This window comes from Phoxinus phoxinus (assembly GCF_949152265.1).
Source record: "Phoxinus phoxinus genome assembly, chromosome: 7".
Taxonomy (NCBI): Eukaryota; Metazoa; Chordata; class Actinopteri; order Cypriniformes; family Leuciscidae; genus Phoxinus; species Phoxinus phoxinus.
This window is the reverse complement of record NC_136882.1, coordinates 25562337-25578467: the sequence shown is the minus strand read 5'-3', so window position 1 is coordinate 25578467 and position 16131 is coordinate 25562337. Positions and strand designations below refer to the sequence as shown.

Genomic DNA, 16131 nt, shown 5'->3' with positions numbered 1-16131 from the left:
CAGACCACCACAGCAGAGCAGGCAAAACTACAGACCACTACAGCGGAGCAGGCAGAACTACAGACCACCACAGCAGAGCAGGCAGAACTACAGACCACCGCAGCGGAGCAGGCAGAACTACAGACCACCGCAGCGGAGCAGGCAGAACTACAGACCACCACAGCGGAGCAGGCAGAACTACAGACCACCACAGCGGAGAAGGCGGAACTACAGACCACTACAGCAGAGCAGGCTGAACTACAGACCACCGTAGCGGAGAAGGCAGAACTACAGACCACCACAGCGGAGAAGGCAGAACTACAGACCACCGCAGCGGAGAAGGCGGAACTACAGACCACTACAGCAGAGCAGGCAGAACTACAGACCACCACAGCGGAGAAGGCAGAACTACAGACCACTACAGCAGAGCAGGCAGAACTACAGATCACCACAGCGGAGAAGGCAGAACTACAGACCACCACAGTGGAGCAGGCAGAACTACAGACCACCACAGCGGAGAAGGCAGAACTACAGACCACTACAGCAGAGCAGGCAGAACTACAGATCACCACAGCGGAGAAGGCAGAACTACAGACCACCACAGTGGAGCAGGCAGAACTACAGACCACTACAGCGGAGCAGGCAGAACTACAGACCACCACAGCGGAGCAGGCGGAACTACAGACCACCACAGCAGAGCAGGCAGAACTACAGACCACCACAGCGGAGCAGGCAGAACTACAGACCACCACAGCGGAGCAGGCAGAACTACAGACCACCACAGCAGAGCAGGCAAAACTACAGACCACTACAGCGGAGCAGGCAGAACTACAGACCACCACAGCAGAGCAGGCAGAACTACAGACCACCGCAGCGGAGCAGGCAGAACTACAGACCACCGCAGCGGAGCAGGCAGAACTACAGACCACCACAGCGGAGCAGGCAGAACTACAGACCACCACAGCGGAGAAGGCGGAACTACAGACCACTACAGCAGAGCAGGCTGAACTACAGACCACCGTAGCGGAGAAGGCAGAACTACAGACCACCACAGCGGAGAAGGCAGAACTACAGACCACCGCAGCGGAGAAGGCGGAACTACAGACCACTACAGCAGAGCAGGCAGAACTACAGACCACCACAGCGGAGAAGGCAGAACTACAGACCACTACAGCAGAGCAGGCAGAACTACAGATCACCACAGCGGAGAAGGCAGAACTACAGACCACCACAGTGGAGCAGGCAGAACTACAGACCACTACAGCGGAGCAGGCAGAACTACAGACCACCACAGCGGAGCAGGCGGAACTACAGACCACCACAGCAGAGCAGGCAGAACTACAGACCACCACAGCGGAGCAGGCAGAACTACAGACCACCACAGCGGAGCAGGCAGAACTACAGACCACCACAGCGGAGCAGGCAGAACTACAGACCACCACAGCGGAGCAGGCAGAACTACAGACCACTACAGCAGAGCAGGCAGAACTACAGACCACCGCAGCGGAGAAGGCGGAACTACAGACCACCACAGCGGAGCAGGCAGAACTACAGACCACCACAGCGGAGCAAGCAGAACTACAGACCACCACAGCGGAGAAGGCGGAACTACAGACCACCACAGCAGAGCAGGCAGAACTACAGACCACTACAGCGGAGAAGGCGGAACTACAGACCACCACAGCGGAGCAGGCGGAACTACAGACCACCACAGCGGAGAAGGCGGAACTAGAGACCACCACAGCGGAGAAGGCGGAACTACAGACCACCACAGCGGAGCAGGCAGAACTACAGACCACTACAGCGGAGCAGGCAGAACTACAGACCACTACAGTGGAGAAGGCGGAACTACAGACCACCACAGCGGAGAAGGCGGAACTACAGATCACCACAGCGGAGCAGGCAAAACTACAAACCACCACAGTGGAGCAGGCAGAACTACAGACCACTACAGTGGAGCAGGCAGAACTACAGACCACTACAGCGGAGCAGGCAAAACTACAAACCACCACAGTGGAGCAGGCAGAACTACAGACCACTACAGTGGAGCAGGCAGAACTACAGACCACTACAGCAGAGCAGGCAGAACTACAGACCACCACAGCGGAGAAGGCAGAACTACAGACCACTACAGCAGAGCAGGCAGAACTACAGATCACCACAGCGGAGAAGGCAGAACTACAGACCACCACAGTGGAGCAGGCAGAACTACAGACCACTACAGCGGAGCAGGCAGAACTACAGACCACCACAGCGGAGCAGGCGGAACTACAGACCACCACAGCAGAGCAGGCAGAACTACAGACCACCACAGCGGAGCAGGCAGAACTACAGACCACCACAGCGGAGCAGGCAGAACTACAGACCACCACAGCGGAGCAGGCAGAACTACAGACCACCACAGCGGAGCAGGCAGAACTACAGACCACTACAGCAGAGCAGGCAGAACTACAGACCACCGCAGCGGAGAAGGCGGAACTACAGACCACCACAGCGGAGCAGGCAGAACTACAGACCACCACAGCGGAGAAGGCGGAACTACAGACCACCACAGCAGAGCAGGCAGAACTACAGACCACTACAGCGGAGAAGGCGGAACTACAGACCACCACAGCGGAGCAGGCAGAACTACAGACCACCACAGCAGAGCAGGCAGAACTACAGACCACCACAGCGGAGAAGGCAGAACTACAGATCACCACAGCGGAGCAGGCAGAACTACAGACCACCACAGTGGAGCAGGCAGAACTACAGACCACCACAGCGGAGAAGGCAGAACTACAGATCACCACAGCGGAGCAGGCAGAACTACAGACCACCACAGCAGAGCAGGCAGAACTACAGACCACCACAGCGGAGAAGGCAGAACTACAGATCACCACAGCGGAGCAGGCAGAACTACAGATCACCACAGTGGAGCAGGCAGAACTACAGACCACTACAGCGGAGAAGGCGGAACTACAGACCACCACAGCGGAGCAGGCAGAACTACAGACCACTACAGTGGAGCAGGCAGAACTACAGACCACCACAGCGGAGAAGGCAGAACTACAGATCACCACAGCGGAGCAGGCAGAACTACAGACCACCACAGTGGAGCAGGCGGACTACAGACCACTACAGTGGAGCAGGCAGAACTACAGACCACTACAGTGGAGCAGGCAGAACTACAGACCACTACAGCGGAGCAGGCAGAACTACAGACCACCACAGCGGAGCAGGCAGAACTACAGACCACTACAGCGGAGCAGGCGGAACTACAGACCACTACAGTGGAGCAGGCAGAACTACAGACCACTACAGCGGAGCAGGCAGAACTACAGACCACCACAGTGGAGCAGGCGGACTACAGACCACTACAGCGGAGCAGGCAGAACTACAGACCACCACAGCGGAGCAGGCAGAACTACAGACCACTACAGCGGAGCAGGCAGAACTAGACCACTACAGTGGAGCAGGCGGACTACAGACCACTACAGCGGAGCAGGCAGAACTACAGACCACCACAGCGGAGCAGGCGGACTACAGACCACTACAGCGGAGCAGGCAGAACTACAGACCACTACAGTGGAGCAGGCAGAACTACAGACCACTACAGAGGAGCAGGCAGAACTACAGACCACCACAGCGGAGCAGGCAGAACTACAGACCACTACAGCGGAGCAGGCAGAAAACTACAGACCACCACAGTGGAGCAGGCAGAAAACTACAGACCACTACAGCGGAGCAGGCAGAACTACAGACCACTACAGCGGAGCAGGCAGAATTACAGACCACTACAGCGGAGCAGGCAGAACTACAGACCACTACAGTGGAGCAGGCAAAACTGAAGAATCTAAAGACCTTTTGAACATATAAAGGTGATGAATTTTTGCCAGTGTTAGCATGCTTTCACTCACTCTGTCCTTGGGCCAGCGGGACCAGAGGAAGCTGTCCACAATCACTGCCTTGTTTGGGATGCCTTTTCCTGGATTTCCTCAGCATAACTTTCCCTTTTATTGCCGTCTGATACCTGACCTCACAGTGTTCTTTTAGTTATGATTTACGATACTACAGTACATGGTACTAAACTCAAACAGTTAACTGCAATTGTTAAAGCCTCAATTTAGCTAAACTTAATTTCAGAACAGCTATAGTTACACGACATACATGCTTACCTAAAACCTGTGTACTAACTACTGCAGCAAGCCGTGCTTCTACTATGGAAAACTGTGTTTTATGGTATCTGTTTTTGTACTCAGCAGTAACTCTGCCACACACACACACACACACACACACACACACACACACACACACACACACACACACACACACACACACACACACACACACACACACACACACACACACACACACACACACACACACACACACACACACACACACACACTGTTCAAGTCACCCCCAGCATGAATCTCACAGGACAGTTTTTGGAATTCTCTTCCAGCTTTGGGCTTCTGAATATGTTCTGGATCACTACTGTACTGTATCATATTTTATCTTACTTTTTGGCCATTTAAATAACAACAAATCCACCAGTTGGATATTTTTGCTCAGTTTGGGCCTATGAATAAAAAATTAAATAAAAAGTGTTTTTTTCTCCTCAAGTGTGAGCTTCATATTCTCACTGCGTGGGCCATAATAGCCTAATGTATATCGAATACAAAACAAAACATATATGCAAACTGTGTTAAGGTTTTAATTTATATTTAGTCTAAAGGTTCAATAAACTGTTCCATTAAAACATTTATTTTTATTTTTAAATAAACTATTATTTCACATATCGGTAAATATTTTAATTAAACAATATCACACAAGCTGTTCCAAATATCAACTCAGATATGATTTGGCCAATACTTTGACCATGAAGTGACCAAAATTTGTGGCCACATATAAAATTATAATGTTGACAGTACTGCTGTAATATTCCAAAGGTGAGTAATTCTTACCACTTAAAAACATTACCGAAGCTATCAATAAGCCACTCAGTGTGTAGAGGCATTTCACCAAGTAGCTCTATAAAAACAAGCTGAGTGACAAACATACCCATTTAGGCTACAGTTCTTACCAATGTTGTGAGAGACATTGCTCAATCTGCGCTGTAGCTCTTGCACGACTGCCTTCTCTGTCTGCATCCAGATCATCGCCATCCTTCACTCCAGAGGGAAGGAGGACGGATAGAGTGGACGTTATGAGAAGAATATCACCCTCTGTCCTTCAGTGATGGGCAATTCAGCATCAGCATCACAGAGAGAGAAGGGGGAAGGGGCTCTCTGATGACACATACACAGTCAGACAGTCTATGAATATAACCAGTGGAAACCTCACACGCATGTGCACACAGAATCGCATGACATGCTGCTGTTTGGACTTTGGCGCCATCACTTGTACTGTTTCTGCTATTACAACACACCACATGCACATGGAGACTGGAGTGGAAGCAAGAGGGCATGGAAAGAAAGAATTTCATTCACTGTGATTGACTTGAATTTCATAATACAGAATAACAATATAAGAGAACAAAAATATGTTTAGATATTTTGTCACATTGATCAGAACGTATAGGGGGCATGCTATGGTTTTGGGTCTAGAACTTTACAGGAAATAAAATTTTCATAGCAGTATTTCAGCAGAAATATAGAGATAAGGATTATTTTGTAAAAACCTTATGTTCGAAATTTATATTTGTATTTGTCTGATGCCTATACAATCTGCTGTAGATTCTATAAGTGAGCATGTTTCATGATTGTAATCATAGAACTAGCCTACTATAGCCTACTGCATACAATATAAAATGCATTTTGACATTTTCTGAGAGAAATGTGTGTGATGATGCTGCTTACCTATGCATGGCCATGTTGGCGGTTGGTTGCCAAGGTGTTGCTGTGGGGTTAACGTCGTCTTGAGGTTGTATAGGCTACTCGTTGCTATGTTGTTAATATTTGAATGCATCCTTCGTGGATGTTTTAATCGTCCAACAGGCGAAGCCTGATCAAATACTATTTGAAGGTTGTCATGCATCATCGAGGTTACACGAAGTAGGCCTAAATGTGGTATCGAATATTGAACGTAGCTCATGAACTTTCATCTTCCACTTGTAGGCTAATAGTTTTACTCAATGAAAAAATAATTAGATATAATAATAATAATAACAATAATTTGCTTGGTTATTTTCCAATGCACATGAATAATAATAGTATGGAAAAGAATTTACTCATTTATTATACAAATTGCGAGATAAACTTGCAATTCTGATGGGAAATAAATTAAATTATATAAATTAAAGGTGGAATTGTGGGACAAAAAGTCGCATTTACCTTTTTTATTTTATTGTTCCCTGGCGGAAATGCACGACGGAGGGGAGGAGCATATGAAAACTGCAGCTCCCATCATGCACCGGTGCTTTCGTTTTCTTTCGTCTGTCTCGCGGGCTTTGCTTTGTTATGGCGGTATCGTTCGAAACTCACCAAAGTTCAGACGTCAACTGCTGAAATCTTTAAATACCCGCCTTGGCAACCCAGACCAAGGTATGACATATTCATTCACAGCTCTTTAACGAATTTAAAAAATGATATTGTATCGAAAATTGGATTTATATTAGTAAATGCTTACAAATCTTTCTGTGCCTTAAAACACTTGTATAATTGCCGAACAGAACCAGTGTTAAAACTTAAACGCGCTGCCTACCAACCTAGACAGAATTTTGGTCGTCACTGGCAGTCTATTTCAGTACATTAAGTTTCCATTTATGTCAATTGCAGCTTCAGAGGCACTGACAGACAGACATAACGTTACATTGTTTGATTGAGTGTGTTGTTTCTGTGTGTGAAATAGAGAGCTTATGTTACTACAGAATTGGATAAAAGTGAAATGCTATGGATTTTGATGCAGTAATAGCCATCTCTAACAATTGGTCATGCCCAATAATTAAAGTAGTAAAAGCATTTCTCAAAAAAAAAAAAGAACGTAAATGTGGGTTGAAGTGAGCCATTTACTCAACTGATAGTGATGAGCTTTCCATTCAGGAAATAATATTACTGTTATAAATGGGCTACTCTTCGAAAACGTTAAATTATTCTAAATACTTAAACCCTTTCCAGGCTGGTTTATGAAAATATGCAAAGTGTGCAGCAGCAAAATAACACTATGAAATGGGACTATGCATTATTAAATAGTTTTTTCCATTTGTCTTTCTGTAGACCAAAGGTGGCACAGCTTACCCCACTACAAATGACAGACAAGGCCTAGTCCCAGACTAAAATGCACGTTTGAGCTGTTTTAACTGAAAGCAACTTGCACTGACATCTTAAAATATGTCAGTGCCATTGTTTTGTCACAAGATGCACGACAGTAATTTTTTTCCTAAGGAAAATGTAAAAAAAAAAAAAAAAATCTACTTAAATGTCCTAATAGAACTAAAGGCTTAATCCTTACTTTATCTAAGACCTGTCTGTGAAACCAGGCCATAGAAAAAAAGTACTCTCTTATCTTCTTATCTCTCTCTCTGTCTGAATAATTGCACTCAGTGAAGTTAACATGACGAACAGTTTAAATATACATTTGTGAACCCACCTTTTTAGGGTTTGAATCAGGCCAACATCATCATGATGCCATCTCCAGCTGGACTCCAGCAAGGGCAGTTACACTTCCTCTCTCAGTGGATCCCGGATAGCTCCCGCGCTGGGGTGATATTAAACGGTTCCCCAGGAGAAGCCGGTTCTGGGTCAGTCCGGAGTAGCGGCAGTCTGGTGGTTCAGGATCCTGATGACTCCTTTAGCTGCCAGTTTGTCCCGTTGCCTTTCTCCCGAAGCAGCAGCTGTGCCAGCTTGGATGTGTGCAGTCCAGGTGGAAGTGGCAAGACACTTGGGGAAACTGAGTTGTTTGGTGCATCTTTAAACAGTGAGATGCAAAGTATGCAAGATGTTTTAAGAAACACACGGGATCTCCCATTAATAGCTAAGCTTGAACAGGTGAGTTAAGGTCCACAATTATTGTGAATTTTGCAGAGATCTTGCTTTAATAAATTTCTGCTTCTTTTCTTCTTGGGTATTTTAATAAGTTAATTTAATCTCATATGTCAAGGAGATAAAGGGATGATCTGTTAGAATTGCTTGATGGTATTTTACTTTTTTCTAATAATTTAGATTTCTTATTTTTAATGTGTTGCTTAGTCAGTGTTTTAAATGTTTCAGGTTTAGTTTTGTAAATGATTTAATGGCTTGTATTTATTCAGCTGAAGCAAATGCAACATCGCATGCAAGAGCAGCTAAAAACCCATCAGCAGGAACAGCTGTTTAGATTACAGCATGAACCACAAAGACTTCTGGGAAAACCACAGAATACTGCAGGTACATGATTTATGGTGCATGTGTCATTCACCTGTATGCTAAGAACTCTTATTTAGTACAGTTAACCTTGGTTGAACAACAACATTGAGTCCTCCTAGCTGTTAAGGCATTGCATCACACTTTAAAATACATAACACTGTTTGGTCTAAACTTCACTTTATATAGTCGACAACCATCAAGACAGGTGGAGCTTTGACTAACTTTCTCCATATGCTGCTCTAGAGACCAGTATGTTGAACCAGGAACAAAGTGTGGTGGAGTTGAACACTCGACATAATGACAATGATCCTGATTCTGAAGAATCCTTTCAGTCAACGGTTGAAGATCAAACTCTATATAGAAAAGAGTGTAACTCAGAGCCACGGGACAGGTAAACTTCAAAACTGCAAGATGGAATACATTGCTTTGACAATGGAAAAATGTATTGTGTCAGTCTGGTTAACGTGTTATGTGTGCATTTGTTTTAGACCTATCAAATCGGGTTTGAGAACATTTGAGGAAATACTGGAAGAGCAGCTCAAGATGGAAGACCAGAGACTGAAGGGCAAGGTCAGTTACAGAACATGAGGTTATTTAGTGTACAAACCTTAGACGACATACAAATTAATGTTCATGTTGAGAATGATGTGTGCAGCTGAAGACTGAGGAGATGATGTCAATGATGTTTGGAATCAGTAATAAATGCAATGTTTTTCTCAATATCTTTATAAGCAGTTTTTCAGTAGATGTGACCAAACAGAGTTTGATAAGCTATAACTATTAAGTATATACAAGTATCATCTGTGCAGTGCAAAGCATATCTGTAGCATTTTTTTTTTTTACACATTCTTATTTAATGTGGATTGTCCTTATCTATCTTCATATCCACGTCTCATCTTTTCATATTCACTTATGTAGAATGCTCCAGCTGAAAGTATGAAGGTAAAGAGACCCTTTCTTAAACGAGGAGAAGGTCTGGCCAGGTTTACTGGGGGGAAAGCCACTGTACAATCACACAGAAACAGTCCACCTAACCCCAATCCCTCCTTGTGCCCAAATCCAAAAGTTTCCCAAGGCCCGGAGATGAAGTCCAAGAGGAAGTCCATAGTAAACAAAACCGAAGGCTCAAAATCAGCACACCATGTGATCCAACGCAAGACTGCTGTGCTCAACAAAGAAAATTTTCCTCAGAATAAAACTACAGCACCAGTCACCAAGAGGACAGTTCAACCTCATGTTCTTGTTGCACACCAGGGTCAGAATATGGGCTCCATCTCAGCTCTGTTCCAGCGAAAACCTTATCCCTTATCCAAGCAGAAGATCAACAGTGTCACTACAACAAACGACAATAAAGGAAGAGCATGTAATCGTGTGGAGGATAATGCTTGTGTTGCAGAAAACTCATTTGAGGTGTGGTTTACGGAGCGGAGGGAGCGCTGGGAACAAGATCACCAGCTTGAATGTGCCGAACTCGGAGAGTTTGAGTTGCTAGAAAGAGCAGCAGATGAAATATCCTTTTCCAGCAACTCGTCCTTCATCAGCACCCTACTTCACAAAGATCGTAGACGTCTCTCCTCCACACCCATCAAATCAACCTATCAATCTGCACAAGGGCCCACTGTAGCTCCTGGTCCCACGTTGGGTCATAGTGTACCAGTGCCTCCTATAAACACAGCGATACAGAGAGATGTCAGTGGAACAAGGCCGAACGAACTAATGAGAGGGTTCTCTGAAAAGGAAACCGATGAAAAGGTGGATGACAACAAATTGTGCAGTAACTCAGATTTGCAACCCCTTCCCAACATCTCCAATCCACCCATAAGCCACTGCTTTCAAGTGCACACCACTCTGCCTTATGATAAAAGCACCTATCAAGACAGGGACGGAGCCAGCAGTCCAGAGGGGGATGAAAGGGATTTAAGTAACAATGGAGACTCTACTCTTGTAGAATCAAGGGCCCAGTTAGAGTTTGATGACGATGATACCTGGAATGAACCTGAGGATGAGTCCTGCTGTCCTGCAGATGAATCCTTATCAGAGAGGGCGCTGAAAAGGAAGGTTGCCTTCTCCAAGGTGGTAAAACCAGTAGGTGGTAGTCCACATGCAGTTGGAAATCACAAAGAAGCTCCATCAACATGCCAGTTGGTATCAAAGCTGTTTCCAGTGCTAAAGGATAAACCTTCTCCTCCAGTAACTGCGCAGGAACCACAGAACATGCCCAGTGAAGAAGGAACAGGTAACGGTAGAAATTTTGACTGTCTGCATACAGCTACTGAATGTGCTTATTTGTCTTCTGAAATGTTTTATATTTTAAATCATTAGCATTGCAAGATCTTCAGACCTGCTTCCTAATGAAGAAATGAGCATAACCAATGCTGTGTAAAACTAAAACAAAATATTTTTGCTAGGGATGTCTTCAGTGTCACATGATCCTCCAGAAATTATTCTAACATGCTGATATTGTGCTTAAGAAATATTTATTATAATCAATGTTGAAAACAGCTAGATTAAATTTGGATAAGTTTGATCAATATAATGCATCCTTTCTGAATAAAAGTATTAATTTATTTACTAAACATCTTACTAACCCCAAAGTCTTAAACTGTAGGATACATGCATGATTACATTTAAGGAAAAACATCTCAACTTCTTTTCTGAATGTGCACATATGTAATGCAGTGGTTACATACAGTACTTGCATGATCCTACTAAATCCTGAAACAATTTTTTTTTAGCTCAATCGAGACTTCTTCGTGAGCGTTTGGTGGAGCTGGAAACAGAGATTGAAAGGTTCAAATCTGAGAATGTGTCACTTGTCAAATTAAAGCAGGAGAACCAGGAAACCAGAGATAATCTCAAGTATGCCCCTTTACCTTTCTTCTTAAAATACTCAAAATACTAAATGTGTAATTTGATATATATTTCAATATTGTTCACAGCTAAATTGCAAATGCCTTTGCAATATGAATATACATTTATTTTTTTAATGCTTATAAAAATATAACTGAAAACTTAAATCACTTTCCAATACAGGAAAGATAGGGCTGAATTTGAAAAGAAGAGGATGGAAGAAATTGCAAAGTGGGAGGAGTTTAAAAGGGAGGAAAATAAGAAACTGCAGCGTGAAAAGAAGCTTTTTGAAAAGCATGCAGCAACTGTGAGAGCAAGACCTGACAAACAAGAACGAGATGAGATCCAGGTCCGGTTTAATTATCTTCTATTGAAAAAGTATCATTTGGACGCCACACTATTTGTTATTATAATGAATTGTTTGATGTGTTTTAAATGTGATGGTTTATGTCTGTATCAGGCTCTAAAGCAGCAATTAAACGTGCTGCAAGAGGATCTGCGCAAACGAGAGGCTCGATGGAGCAACACACAGAGCCGTCTTCGGCAGCAGGTAGACACTTTGAGTGCAGAGAACGCGTCCCTCAGAGACCAAGTGCGGACACTGGAGAAACTGCGTCTCAGTGTGTGGAAGAGTGCTGAGAAAGAGAAGGAAAAGGGAAGGTTCTCTGCGTCTAGCATTAGAGTTGGTACTGGATCCAAAAGTACAGATTCTAGGGTAAGTGTAGATTGGCAGGTCTGAAGGTCCTTCCCTACATAGACGGGTAGATTCAACGCTTTTCTCTTACATGCATAACACTAAACAATAATTCCCAGAGGACTGCTTATTTAAATAACTTAAATATAACTACAGTATAAACATGTTCATTTTTGTATGTCTGTTTTTGTGTGTCTAGAGTCCCTCCTTGAGTGCAAAAAGCAACAGCAGCAGAAAGGGAAGTCCAGAGACACAGATTCCTCTCACAGACTCGGGTAGGTATTATTTATCAACATCATTAGTGTGCTTTAGGGTTGGTATCTTTTTGATTTGAATGAATCTGATTCTGCTTATCGATTCCTAATTTTAAAAAGTAGATGATATTCAAGTCTTATTACAAAACATTTCATTGCAGCTGAATACCATGAACAAAAATCAACAGGCTAAAGAACACTTACAGAAGGAACCTTTGACTGGTTTAAAAATACCATAGCAAAAACAACTAGCCTTACTAATATACATTTCAAGCATTATTAAAGACAAGTTAACAATAAAAAAGGACAAATAAACAAATTAGCAATCGCACAAATAAATACAACTGAACAAAGATACGATTGAAATAAACAGTGTTTAAAGATTTTCAGGTACTTAGGTACAGACACTAATCAATTGTAAAATAACACTGGGCTTTATAAATAAAATGTACATTACAAATATTGTTACGAAAGTTATTCAGTCAAGAACAGCGAGTACATTTTTTTGATCAACGTTATTATAGAGACGGCAGCAGAAATTTTATGAAAAAATATTAAACAGCTATCTGTACACACTTTGGCTGTGTGTGTAGCACAGAAAACACCATGCGAGAATTCTTGCGCTTGAATGGTTTAAAGTCATATTAAAATGCACACAAAGGAATCGATAAGAGGAATCTAAATTAAAATTTTATAACAAGTATCCGATTCTAGAATTGGAATCGATTTTTGATTCCCAACCCTAGTGTGATTACCATGTAGCATGACTCACAAATAATCAATCACATTTTGCCACAGCTTTTTTCCCTGAACAAATGAAAGAGGGTATTAGCTTCAAAAGGGAGCACAGTCCAGTGGGAACCCAGTGTACAGATGGACTGGTTATGAGGAACCATGATGCTCCACTGATTAACACGGCTGTCATCGGACAGTCAGAGGAGGAACAGGAAGAGATCACGCAGTCTGACAAGGTAATATGTCTTGTTTAGCTCCAATTCAAAGCTCAGATAGTACTGACATTGAGGGAATGTTATTTCAAACAAAACTGAACCACACCCTTTCATAAGGGAAGTGTAGAAATGGTCACATTACTGAAGTTATCAAAATGCAATTTCTAAAGGAATTCAGGGTCTTACTCATATTCATGCGTGTTTCAGATTGAGAAGGTTCTTCCTGATGGAGGTCGACTTGTTGTTTTTCCAAATGGCACAAGGAAAGAGCTCTCTGCCGACGGACAGACTGTCAAAGTCATGTTTTTCAACGGGGATGTAAAACATACAATGCCTGATCAAAGAGTGGTGAGGCATGGACTCTGAAGAGTGTTGTTTCCGTCTCTTATTAAGTTTACACCATGTGATCAATCATTTATGTGTGAAAACATGTTCTTCCATCCATTTAAAATGCTGTATTTTTTTACGGTGTTTTGACAGTTAACAATTAAAACTAAGTGAATTTAAAATCAGCAAAGCTTTTCTATTAGTATTGAAAATACTAATGCCATTCTCTTTCAGATTTATTACTATGCTGAAGCTCAGACCACACACATCACCTACCCTGATGGGATGGAAGTGCTTCAGTTTCCTAACAATCAAACAGGTGGGCCTGAATTTCTTTCAAAATTTATATTTAGAGGTCCAGTATTATGTCCAGACTACATTTTAAGTCTTAATCTTCCCCCCATGCCTATTTTAGAGAAACACTTTCCAGATGGTCGTAAGGAAATCACTTTCCCTGATCAGACGGTCAAGACTCTTTACCCTGACGGAAGAGAGGAAAGTGTCCTGACAGATGGGACAATAATACAGCTGAATCCGTGAGTACAACTCATGGCCCTCCACCTCAGTGTGTTAAAATAAAGAGACACCTAACGTTGAAGTCAGAGCATTTTTATTATGCTTTCTTTCAGGGATGGTAGTAAAGTGATCCAGTTTAACACTGGCCAGCGGGAGATCCACACCTTAGATTTTAAAAGACGGGAATATCCAGATGGTACGGTTAAAACCGTTTACTCAGATGGACGGCAGGAGACACAATACCCAACAGGACGTGTGCGGTTAAAAGATGCACAGGGTCATGTCATTATGGACACTAAGACATGAATGATCCACAATACACTGTTTTAAGGAAGGAAAACATGGCCTTGAATGAATTTAAGTGAAAGAACATGTGCATTTTGTAAATGTGTCAAGTATTTATTTCTGTAAAAAAATAATCTTTTTATGTTGTTTTGTGTGTGAAAGGTATAGTTCTAAATTATACTTTTTAGAGAAATAAATTAATAAAATAGGCTTGATGCCATTCAGTGATTTGTAATAAATTACCATAAATTGCCTAGTCAATGTGGGTATCAATAGAATAGGTCACTACAGTCTTGGCCAAAAGTATTGGCAGTTGACATACATTTTGTTTTGCAAAGTTAGCTGCTTTCAATGTAACTTAAGTTTTTAAAGGCTTTTATTGGCAAAAACATTTAGTGTTGATCCTTTTTCTTCTTCATAACCTCACTCTGCAATTCACGCTTGCATGCTGGATATCAGCTTCTGGGACAAATCCTGACAGAAGGCTACCCATTTTTGTGGATTGACCACAGGTTTTCTATGGGATTAAGATTTAGAGTTTGGATTTAAAAAAATGTAATCTTTGAGCCACTTTCATTATATGCGTGCATTGTGACAGTGCTGGAAAATGCACAGATCATCACCAAATTTCTCCTGGATCGTTTTATCATCCTTTATTCATGGCAGTGTTTTAGGGCAGAATTGTGAGTGAGCCCATTCCCTTGGATGATAAGCAACACCACACATGTATGGTCTCAAGAAGCTTCACTGTTGGCATGACAGGAATCATGGTAGCTTTTACCTTCTCAGGACAATTTTCCAAATGTCCCTAACAGTTGAAAGAGTGCTTTATCAGCAGTTAAACTCTCTTTGAAGGTCTTGCTGATCCAGTAAAAGGTTTTCAGGTGCGCAAGGCAATTTTGATGCAAAGCGATGATGGCAGCATTTCTTTCTTTGGAGGTAACCATTACTAATACAAGAACACAATGACCAGAAGCATTTCTTCCCTCCTTTTACAGCAATTAGTCTGCTCGACCCAATCAGAATGATGATTTCACCCGACTAGTACTTATTCACACTTTCCCATGTGCTGATAACATTAGTGAAATGTTAGCTGGTCATTTTGTGTCATGCCTAAAGAAATTGGGTTTAAGTCAAATAAAAAATGGCCAATAAAGTGTTTTGCCATTCTTTAAAATGCATCTGATAACTGAAGCAGAAACTTTGCGAAACAAATTGTCACTGCTAATATTTTTGGCCACAGCTGTGAATTAGAATGAGATAATTCTATGATAAATCAGAGTTTTAAATAATTCCCTATGACCAAGAGGATAAAGAAATTAGTTTAACTGCACTGGTACTTTTTACTAGACTAGCATCATTCTATGCAACTCCTCCGAAAGAAAATGGACATATTTGGTTCATTAAGATAATTTAAGGGTCATCATGTAACTTTTGGCCCTCTAGCGATAAAAACATGCATTTTGCTGAAAGAACATTGTTTTGGTTGTGCTTTGGCTCTGCGTGAATATGGTTGTCCTACTGCTCATAAAACATTCATTAATAGGCTTAAGAGATATAACCATTTTAGATCTCAAGCCATCTAGCTGAACACACTACAGTAACTATAGACAGTATGGTGTTAGAAAGCTACACATGGCAATTTATCCATTCAATAAAATACCTTACTTCACTGTTGAGTGATAAAAACGGCATTTTACTTTTTCAAATTCCTGTTTCTGCCATCTCCAAAAAGCCAAGCCATTTTTTCAAAATTTTATTAAAAGCTCAAGTCATTGTCTTTTTGCCAGCGAACTCTTGTTCATCTTTTTTTTTTAAATGGGTGACTCCACAGAGGTTTGAGATTTAGCTGCTCCATGTCAACCTTTCTCACTCAGTGTGACAACTAAACTAGGCTACTCCCACACCATACATGCGGCAACGTAGCCAGAGAAACTTTTCTCCATTTA

At 42.6% G+C, this 16131-nt stretch overlaps 2 protein-coding genes across 3 annotated transcripts in view; one reads left to right on the top strand and one right to left on the bottom strand.

The window, feature by feature from the left end:
* Nucleotides 1-5248, bottom strand: part of mcf2lb (mcf.2 cell line derived transforming sequence-like b) — a gene marked incomplete at its 5' end in the record, with an annotated part of 28033 nt that extends 22785 nt beyond the window's left edge. For both annotated transcript variants that reach the window (XM_079618331.1, XM_079618329.1), the window contains one exon: nt 5048-5248. In XM_079618331.1, coding sequence (XP_079474457.1) covers nt 5048-5129 — 82 coding nt within the window. The remainder of the gene's footprint in view (nt 1-5047) is intronic.
* A 1123-nt stretch (nt 5249-6371) lies between these two features.
* On the top strand, nt 6372-15650 carry cpap (centrosome assembly and centriole elongation protein). The gene is made up of 15 exons (XM_079618328.1): nt 6372-6506; nt 7560-7949; nt 8213-8327; nt 8550-8697; nt 8795-8876; nt 9225-10542; nt 11042-11165; nt 11340-11505; nt 11617-11871; nt 12050-12125; nt 12903-13075; nt 13262-13402; nt 13616-13700; nt 13797-13917; nt 14011-15650. Exons 2-15 carry the CDS (start codon nt 7584-7586, stop codon nt 14201-14203), a joined length of 3363 nt encoding a protein of 1120 aa, XP_079474454.1. The 5' UTR covers nt 6372-6506; nt 7560-7583; the 3' UTR covers nt 14204-15650.
* Nucleotides 15651-16131: the final 481 nt, after the last annotated feature.